The 10,486-nt window shown below is 32.5% G+C and overlaps 1 protein-coding gene across 1 annotated transcript; it reads left to right on the plus strand.

Annotated features, from left to right (window-relative positions):
* Positions 1-143: 143 nt before the first annotated feature.
* Positions 144-908, plus strand: LOC105363693 (putative uncharacterized protein DDB_G0294196). Its single transcript, XM_011501444.1, has one exon. It carries the CDS (start codon positions 144-146, stop codon positions 906-908), a length of 765 nt encoding a protein of 254 aa, XP_011499746.1.
* Positions 909-10,486: the final 9,578 nt, after the last annotated feature.

The following is a 10,486-nucleotide window of genomic DNA, read 5'->3' on the forward strand; positions in this document are numbered from 1 at the left end:
TTCACTCTCTCGCCCGGCCTCGCGAGCGCATCGCACCGTCGCTGCTGCCACCGCCGTCACCACCGTCACCGCCGTCGCCGGCGGCCTCCTCCTCATTGCCGACCCCGTCCTCGTTGTCAAACGCTAAGTGCATGATATTCAAGATGTTCGGCTCGCGCGCCGCGACGCCCACTGCCGGGGCCGACGCCCCGATGCCGGCCTCATCCGGCCAGCGCCAGCGGTCGTCCTCGCGCGGGCCCAGTCTCGAACGTCACCACCAACACCAACACCAACACCATCATCGTCAACAGCAACAGCAGCAGCAACAGCAACAGCAACAGCAACAGCAACAGCAACAGCAGCAACAACAGCAGAGGAGGGCATCTCCTAGGGTGCCCGCCACCGAGCTTCGGCTTCCGAATCCCGAGGCCCAGAGTTCGGGCCATCATCGGCGGCCCTCGCCGGTCGCCGGTCATCGTCGGAGGATGTCGCCTCGGCCGCCGAGTTCCGAGCCCCAGGGTCCTGTACTCTCCCATCCAAGGCGGCCGCCCACGCCGCGCGAGTCCAGCCTCGAGCCCCAGTTGGTACAACCGCGGCGCTACCAAGTTCCTGGACCAAGTTGCGAGTATCAGGGCCCAGTTGGTCCCGTTCTCTCCCAGCAGAGGCGGCCGCCCGCACCCCGTGAGTCCAGCATCGAGCCCCAATACCAGCCCTCGGCGTATCGCGATCATCGGACTGCGGTTCGCGGGCCCAGCTGCGAGCCCAGGATGACTCGGGGCCCCAGCTACGAGGACTTCCAGGGGTACGAGCCGAGCGTCGAGCTTCATTCCCGTCGTGTCGGCAACGAGATTCATCCCCGGCGCCTCGGGCCCAACAACGACATCGTCAAGCAGCGTCGCACCGCGCCCAAAGGCTACGTCTACAGGTGATGATGCCCCGACCTCCATAGCCTAAATCTTCATCCACTTACTAAACGCTAAACGACCTTTTATCTTGCCGCCTCGGCAGGTTCTCATTAATTATTGCCGACGTAAGGACGAGTAGTGGGGTAATTTCCATGGGACATCGCCGCAGTGTTGATTAAAGGGCTGAGGGATAGGGGTGCACGAACCGTGCAATTGCGGCTTATTGCTTTACGAGGGATCGTTGGCTAGGGAGTCGCGAGGTGAGCGGTGGGGTAGTGGGGAGAAGCTTTTATCAAAAAGTTCGAAGGTATTCGCTAGATGATTAATTCCAACAGACGAGATTAATTGTCCTTTATTATTGTATTGTCGGACGAGTTTGTTTGGCGATGTCGCAGATTGCAAATATTTAAGGGGAATCGGAGGGGGGGGGAGCGGATGAAAAAAGCAGCTGAATTTGTAATTGTTCACTAATAAACGAGGACGGTGTAATTGATAGTCGTTTGGTGTTGGCTGTCGGGTAAAGTTGCCTGTCGAGAAATTCGCTTGAAAATTAATAAAATCATCATCCTACAGTGTCTGACGCAAACTAATGCTCAAAGCACGTGTCTTTTATTATACAGGTAATTAGTTAAGAATGGAGGTCTCAAGAAATGAGAGTCCTGTCACTTGGAGTTTCAATTTCTTGGTACTTAGTCGTTCTCGAAGCAAATTTTTTCGGATATTTTGCTCGATCATATTATTTGAATAGTAGAGAGGAAATGTTAACGTTTATAGTGAGAAAGTAATATTTAGCCCTAGTCACTTTAATGTTCGATTTTTTTTTCATTCTTTATTCATTTTTTTTTTTTTTTTTTTTTCTAAAATTCAAACAAACCGCTAATATGCATAAAGTCAATATAATTTAATTGTTGACAAATGTAAATAAAGTATATTTTGAATTTTACAAGCCTAGCTGCAGGAGATATTTTTTATTCATTGCCTTCATAGTTGGCAGTGCATTATCATCCTTTTATTTTCAGTATTTAATACTTTCTAATAAAAGAAAATAGAAAGAGCATAAAAACAAAAACAAAAAAACAAAAAAAAAACAAATAAACAAACAAAAAAAAACAACAAAAATCTGAATGAATATCATTAAGAAATTATAGCTACTTTTGGTTATTTGTCAAACCATCGAGTTTTAAGGGATGCAGGAATTACTGAATTTATAGAAAATCGTAGTGTTTCTTTGTAATGATATTTCTGATAATGTATAGTAGAAATTTTAACGCTCTACATTGTTCCAACAATCAATAAATGATGCAATTAGCAAAATAATTTGGCTAAAGAAAGCATATTTTAATGGATGTCCCGTATCTCTCGACATTTATAATAAATACATTAGAATCCGATACTGTGCCATTAAACTGCATAATACAACAAAAATAACAACTTGGTGTTGTAGAAAATGCACGATTACATGCTTCATGATATTATAGTCGATTATACACGAGGTCATATGAAAATTATGATTAATTTCAGGTAAAATATAATGTATTGATTTCCTCGGCGCAATAAATTAAACTTGATCATGATACATTGTGTTTGAATTTTTTGCTAATGTCTCGTGCACATTTTATGGTTTCTTCTTTATTTTTTATCTTGAAACTGGCTTTGAGCAATTATTTAACTATAATTATTGTATTACATGGTCTATATTGTTTCACTTACACTCTCCTGATAAAATAATAGTGTCGTAGATGAGTAAATTCTATTTTTATCATTAAAAAAAAAAAAAAAAAAAAAAAAAAAAAAAAAAAAACAATTTAGCCGATGGAGTCTGTTAATCCATAGTGAATACTATTATAAATCTTTAGGAAAAGGGGAAAATTCTTTTTTACGTTAATTGCCAATATGATTTGAGCCTAGGAATTTGTTTGAAATGTTATTTTTACATAATGTATATGATTTTGCACAACTAAGCACTTTTTCATTCGATGTTAAACGAAAACATCAGTAGTTGTAATTTATTACGGCCGTTTAGTTAAAAATAATTTTTTTTTTTTTTTTTTTTTTTTTTTACAACAATTTCTTTCTTGCACATGTGTAACTTTCGGCTAATGAATGTTAATATGAATATTTTTTTTTAAGGTTTCAAGGTGTGCAATGTTTGTCGTTACTCTTTCGTTAAATTATTCATTCGTTGTTTTTATTGTTCACAAAAAATGTCTTCCCTAGTCAATTCGGAATTAGTGTAACTTTTAATCATTTCCTTGACCTTTGATTAATTTAATTTTATTAATATTTTTGTAGATAAGCTTTCAGTTATTAAGACAACACGGACATTTATTTGGATGAAATATTAATAAAACTGTATAAAATAAATAAACAAACGAAAACAACAACAACAACAACAACAACAACAACAACAACAACAACTTTTCCATCATCTTCGATAAAAGCTCTATAAAAGAATAAATTTGTTAAATGTTATGCCTTTGATATTCGCCCGAAGGTTGGAAGAATTAATAGGAACTACAGTATCACCCAGAGTTTCAACGTTTGATTTATTTTTGTCTCATCCTTTGAAACGAAATAAATAAAGCTTTAAAAAGATTGATTTTATTTTATTATCGAATTTCACATTTATCATATCTTAAGCTGCAGAATTCGAAAGTAACGTATAACGTTAGTTTTGCGTAGTTTAATTGTTTTTTGTTTTTTATTTTATTTTTATTTTTCTTTTCTTCGTATCTTCACATATTCATTTAATACTTTCACTTAAACGCATTGTATGCCTTCTATTATTGCAAGCTCATTGCATATTATATTATTGAGAAATTGTTGATTAATTGGGAAGGACTGCGTTTGAGCAATTCATTTGACACTTGCTTCGTTTGCTTCTTAGCGACACATCAAAATCATTGTGTATCGTCGTCGAAATCAAAACAATAACAAAAAAACAAACAACAAAATTCAGGATAATATCATTCGGTGAGTAATTTTGAATTCTCTATTTTCTCATATTATCGCACGGATGAATCTGTCATTTGAAAATATCAAAAATTTCGGCATTTTTATACGCGCTCGGGAGTTTTCACTTGGACAAATCTAAAAAGAAGAGCTTCGTCGCCTTCGTATTTTGACGTTAATCCTTCGATCCATGCTTGTGCTCTTGAAGTACGAATGTTTGACAATACATCCAATCGCAATTGGTAATCGCTTATACAATAATATACGTATTATATTCGCTTCGAGAATATCTTTTATCCAACTTGTATCGTTTCAAACACTTAATAATATTGTTTTTGTTTGTTTTTTTTTTGTTTTTTTTTTGTTTGTTTTTTGTTTGTTTTTTTGTTTTTGGCTATGAAAATTCACATTAGCGGTTTTTTTTTTTGTTTTTTTGTTTTGTTTTTGGCTATGAAAATTCACATTAGCGTTCGGGCTTCATCCGTCTTCGCTCGAAGGTCAAAGTTCAAGCTTCAATTCTTCATTCGATGACAGTGTATGTCCGATTATCAATTTAACTGTACTATTCGATTGGATGCGACTAGAGGACGTAATTAATAGGCACTCGATAAATATTGGCAACCGGGGCGCCTCGTGCATACAGGCGAAAACTTTGAGTGCGCTCGATCTCGATGACAGCCAAATCGATGCATCCGAAATCTTTATTATTCTTATTACTTTATATTGATGACGATGACGCGAGTCATATTTTACTTCTTTTTTATTTTTAAACGCGTCCGATATGTTATTATCTACGCAGATGCAGTAATATAAAAGATTTCAAAATGACAGTTTAAAATAGCTTCACCGATATAATAATAATAATAATAATAATAATAATAATAATAATAATAATAATAATAACAATAATAACAATAATAATAATAACAATAATAATAATAATAATAATAATAATAATTATTATTATTATTATTATTATTATTATTTTTTTTTATTATCACCTAAGAATTTTAAGTTGGCAATAAATACTTCTCAGTTTTCCATAAACCTCTTATGCTCAAGCGACTGTTATAATTTTTAATAAAAGGCAATAATAAGGCTCAAGCTAAATTTGGATCGATTGCTGGATATGAGTGGGAAAGGAAATAGAAACATTTAATAATTCACATAAACTTACATACATTGTTCAAGCTCGTTTAATTTTTATTTATTTATTTTATTGAAATAAATACATAAATTGATAATTACGATGTAATAATTATTCATAATTTATTAAGCGTTTAGTTGCTCGGATTTTTTTATTATATATTTTTTTGAAAATATTACGATTTTGTTTTTTTTTTTTGTTTATAGAATCGATATTACTTACGATTAAACGCTTATTGATTACGCGTTTATTCCCATTAGTTTAGCATATTCATATTACTCGATTTAAAAATCAAGACCCGCTCGTTAAAATTATTTATTTTCTATTTGATTGATAATAACAGCCACAAAGTATTATAGATTTTGTATTCACTTGCCACTAATTAGCCACAGTGTGTTTTTATTGTGATTGCACTTGGGAATGATTAGCCGTATATTAATAAACATTACATTTAAATATAACATAAATTTTATTGTGTAACTTATTTAAAAACATGTATTTGTTAGTTATAGATTTGGAAGTTTCTGATGATTTCATATGCTTGTATAAATAGAATAGTATAGACTCATTTGTATATTATAACTGGGTTACAAAAATATTTCAATTTTATGCACCCGCAGGAGTAGTTTTTAAACAAATATTAAGTACAATATTAAAAATATAGTGTTTGTGTGGAAGTTGGTTAAAAGTTTTACATAAGTTAGATCTTTAGGGCTCTTCTCGCTATCTTTGAATATTTAAACTATATTTGGATCAAAGGTGATTACGATAAATCTCTTGGGAATTTGCTGGATTATATTGAGCAAATTAGCTTTTCATTTGGGATGAGCTCTAATAGTTTGTATTTTAAGTGGTTTTTCGTCTTTCTGAATCAATAACTATTTTATAAATGCGAGAAAAACAAATTTTGTACTATGTGTAATATCGGCTATTTTCAGCGCCATTCTCGAGCACAAAGAACAATGGCATTAGAATTATAATGTTAATTATTATGTTCGACTAAACAATGTTAGAACGATGAAGTTTCTTAAAATAATAACAAATTCATTCGGAATTTTTCTTAGCAATGGCCAAAATTCTATCCACATGTATAACCAATGAGTAACGTAGCCTCGTAAATTCAAAAATACATTACCATAGATGCCTGATCATTGCAAGTAATAACAATATAGTGAACAAATTTATTAACGCTCGTGAATTAAATTTTCTTTAACTTTATATATTACAAATAAGCTCAGCAATAATCGACTACTCTAACTCATACTTTATATCGAATTACAATTTTGTTGTTTAATATTCACATCCATAATTTTACCTAAAAGTGACATTTATACTTCATTGTATACTTTAAGTAGTGACGTCGTAAGAAATATACAGTCATTAACATTTATGAAAGTATACATTCTGTTGCGTTAATTTATAACGTCATTTCTACGTCAACGATGGGAAGGCAATATTTGCATATTCTTTTAATCAAGTATTTTTGTAGTCAATTCGAGAACCGTAACATTTTTTTCTCTTTATCAATAGTTTTCAAAGACATGAATATATATATATATATATATATATATATATATATATACATCTTTCAATTAAAACATTTTTTTTTTTCAAGCTACAATAATTGCCACTTTACTAAAAGCAAATTTCTGAATATTTATAATTGGATTTAATAATGTGCGGAACATAGAACTTTCGTTATTATCGAGTAATTTCATTGTTTCGCTCACGATTTCTTATATTTCAAAACAACGCTCATAAATATCATAAGCAAGTTTTAAAATAAAATAGTTTATGCGTTTCTTAAAGCAATTTTCATGATTAAGAGGATATAAATGTTATATCCTAATCGCGGACATATTTTATCAAACAAATACCGTCGAATGAGAGCATTAACTAGATCAATAATTGCCACAATATCTTATTTACATCAGGCGAGTGCATGAAATTTAATAGATACTTTTATCACTTTCAATTTCAATAATATAAAATGAAACCTTCTTTAGATTCTTCTTTTAGATTTTGTTAACATATAAGAATTTTTAGATCATTGTTAACATATAAGAATATCATAGTTTGGAAAGATTCAATTGTCGAGCAGTTAGATGTAATGCTTCATAAATGAATTTAACAATAATTATTATGGAGACTTGAGAATGAATCTTCAAACGATGCCGTGCGACAGTTCGATAATATTTGCCCGACTAGATAAACCAACTCGGCAGGCTCGATAAGTTGCCGAGAAAAAAGTAAATCGGTCGGAGATAGCGCTATTTATTATCATCGTTATCCTCGCGCTATCACTCGTTTACAGCAAGTACGTAACAAAGTACGGTAAACCCGCGCTTACCTATAATAACTCCCACATAGTAATTGTAATGCGTAATCGCCGAGAGGTTCGGTGGAGAGGCTCGTTCATCTACACGAACGGTCTCGTCACTTATACCTCCTAGCCGATAATCTTGGAAATAATACATGATTTGTCCATTAGGACGCGCATACCGACTCTGGTGAATCCCGAGAATCTGCCGCCCGCGACGACGTCCACAGGCCGTTCCTACGTGTACCGAACACGAGTGCCACGCCGTGATATCGTCGACTCCAGTCTGGACAGCAACCTTGGCAATCCAATAACAAGACGCCGAGGCGCCGTAAAGCACAACAAAGTACACGTCATCAGAGGCCATAAGCTCGTCGCCAAGTTCTTCAGGCAGCCGACCTTCTGCGCCTTTTGCAAAGACTTCCTATGGTGAGTGCCTGGATGCTTGCCGCGTTGATCGCCGTGTTCTGCGCTTTTTGCGAAGAAATTCATTCAAACGACCTCTTTTTTTTTCATAAGCCAATAATGTTTTTAACTGGCTAGGTTTTTGCTTTTTGTTTTTGTTCTTTTTTTTTCCTTTAATCGATTGGTAAAAGTATCGATTCCTATAAGCTGAAATATCCACTTTTAAAAGGACAATTTTCACTACATACCATCCGTGAATTGCTTCTGATTTATGGAGTTGAATTCAATTCAGCAATGTACGAGGAAGTGTAAAACGACAATTACGAGGTTAAGAAATAAAACTAAATGCTGCTACAACTTACTTTATATATTTTAATAATATTTTAAGGGTTGATTATTGTTGCATAAAAGTTTAACAATATTTAATATTTCATGTATTATTGATTGAACTTTTCGTTACAAAAAATCTTGGGAAAGTAATATATCTCGTATAACTTATGAAATAGGATTCCTCCTCATGAATTTATAGCCATTTCTACCTAAATGAAAGTTTTTAATAACTCGTGTGCAATAAATTTAATTGTCGAACGAACTAACGAGTCGAATATTTTCGTACGCTCGTCATAAATGAAAGCAAATTAAAATTAATCGACTATTCCCTAAAAATAATTAATTCTTAAAAATCTCAGCACGTATTAATAATTAATTATACAGGCTCGTGCGTCCCCCTTTCAATACACAAGATATTTATTTATCAAGAAAATTATAAAATTATAAAAGAACAAAAAGAAAAAAGAAAAAAGAAAAAAAGAGCTCCTTTATGTAATTAAAGTACATGAAGTTATTCATTCAACTTAAAGTATCATCGGATTTTCCTTTTAAATTAAACCGTCACTTATTAAGGTCACAATAATATTAAAAAAATTCTAAATCTGAGAAACTGCTCCTCCTTATTTATTCCAGTAGCTTAATTAATGACATTTTGAATGATATTGAGTTGAATTGGGACTCTCGACTTCCATCGAGACTTTCGGCTTCGGTTGACACACGCGACTATATTTAAGCTCTCAGTTTTCAGCTCTTGCGTATCTCTTAATACCTATGCATATCGAAGTAGAAGGAAGATACTTGTTTCTGGCCAAATAAACATAGTTACATATGTATTGTGCTTCTAGGGCTTGCATATTGTCATTAATAATTTATTACAATGCATAAACGTTATAAGGCAGTGAAAATTCGCTGACATGGACAGTTAGTATATATACATATATATATATACATATATATATATATATATATATATATATATATATATATATACATTAGTAGTTTGAAGTTTTCTATACGACAGTTTGAAATTATATATTCGTTGATATGATTATTTTACTAGTTTGAGTGCTATTATTAAAATGTAAAAGTTTGTCAAATTCTTTAAATAAATTAAATACCTATTAAATGTTATATAAAAATTCTGGAAATAGAGAGAATTTGAATCTTGCAGAAATTTCTTAATGACTTTATACGTCTTGTTCTTTCTAGTTAAACAAATAAAATATTCATATAAATATCAATGAAAAAGTCAGAATTAAAAACATTTGTACTTTCTTCTAAATACTAAACTTAATTCTCAATTATTAATCGCTGAGGCAATGAAAAAGTAACAAGCAAAGAAACATTTTAACTACGTTTAATACATTAAAATGTTAATGTTAATATTAAACGTGCACCAAGCCAATATTAATAATAAATGTATTAGTTAAATGTAATTAAATTTACGTAATACCTAAAAACCCGTAATTTAGTAATATTTGTCCGAGTAATGTATTGCTTAAGCTTCTTAATTTCATAAGAATTTCTAATATTTTCATAAAATTTATAATACTTGCATGATATTTGGAAATACGCAAATAGGTAAATATAATGATTGCTTTCCACATCTCACATATTATCAAAGCATTATTTTAAATGCGACAATATAATTAAGATTTTCATAGATCACGCGTGATTCTACTTAATCGTAATGACTTATAAACTTTGAAAATTTATTCAAATTCTGATTAATAAATTTTAATTTTTGTTGAAGTCTAAATACGCCGAATGTTAAAATAAATTTTTACTGCAGCAATAATTTCCATTACTATTATAATTTCTTGAATTAGTATACCAAATCAATAAGGAAGGACTTAAATAAATAAATAACTAAAATATTATATATCAATTTACAAGTAATGTGCTATTTATACGGTAGTAGTCATTTAAGAGATTTCATCTCGTTTATGTTTATTCCATACTAAATAATATTTCCAATGAGAATAAAATAAAATTCTATCTAATGATTTCAGGGGCTTCGGAAAGCAAGGATATCAGTGCCAAGGTACTATTAATATTTAATCTTATTTCATATATAATTAATAAATCATATTAATATATAATTTTCGTCGATGATTAATTTTCATTAAAAAGCCATCATTTTCTTTTAGCTTGTCAAACTGCAGTTCACAAAAAATGCCACGACAAACTACTAACCAATTGTCCTGAAAGTGGCAGAGAATCAGAAAGCACTATTGTAAGAATATCTATATACATACATATATATATATATATATATATCTTTAGCTTTAGATATATTATTTGTAAATTTAATTCAGTTGGAATTACATTAGCATAAAGTATGGCGAGAAAGAAAATTCTGTAACGAATCATCACAAATGCTTAAGACGATGTTACATTTTTTATTACGTCCATTTCAATATTCAAAATATTCTAAAAATGAATCAG

Source organism: Ceratosolen solmsi, unplaced genomic scaffold (genome assembly GCF_000503995.2).
Source record: "Ceratosolen solmsi marchali unplaced genomic scaffold, CerSol_1.0 scaffold3, whole genome shotgun sequence".
In the NCBI taxonomy this organism is placed as follows: Eukaryota; Metazoa; Arthropoda; class Insecta; order Hymenoptera; family Agaonidae; genus Ceratosolen; species Ceratosolen solmsi.

What these genes read in the sequence shown, in the direction of transcription:
- LOC105363693 (XM_011501444.1), top strand. Translation starts at nt 144, where the DNA reads ATGTTCGGCTCGCGCGCCGCGACGCCCACTGCCGGGGCCGACGCCCCG.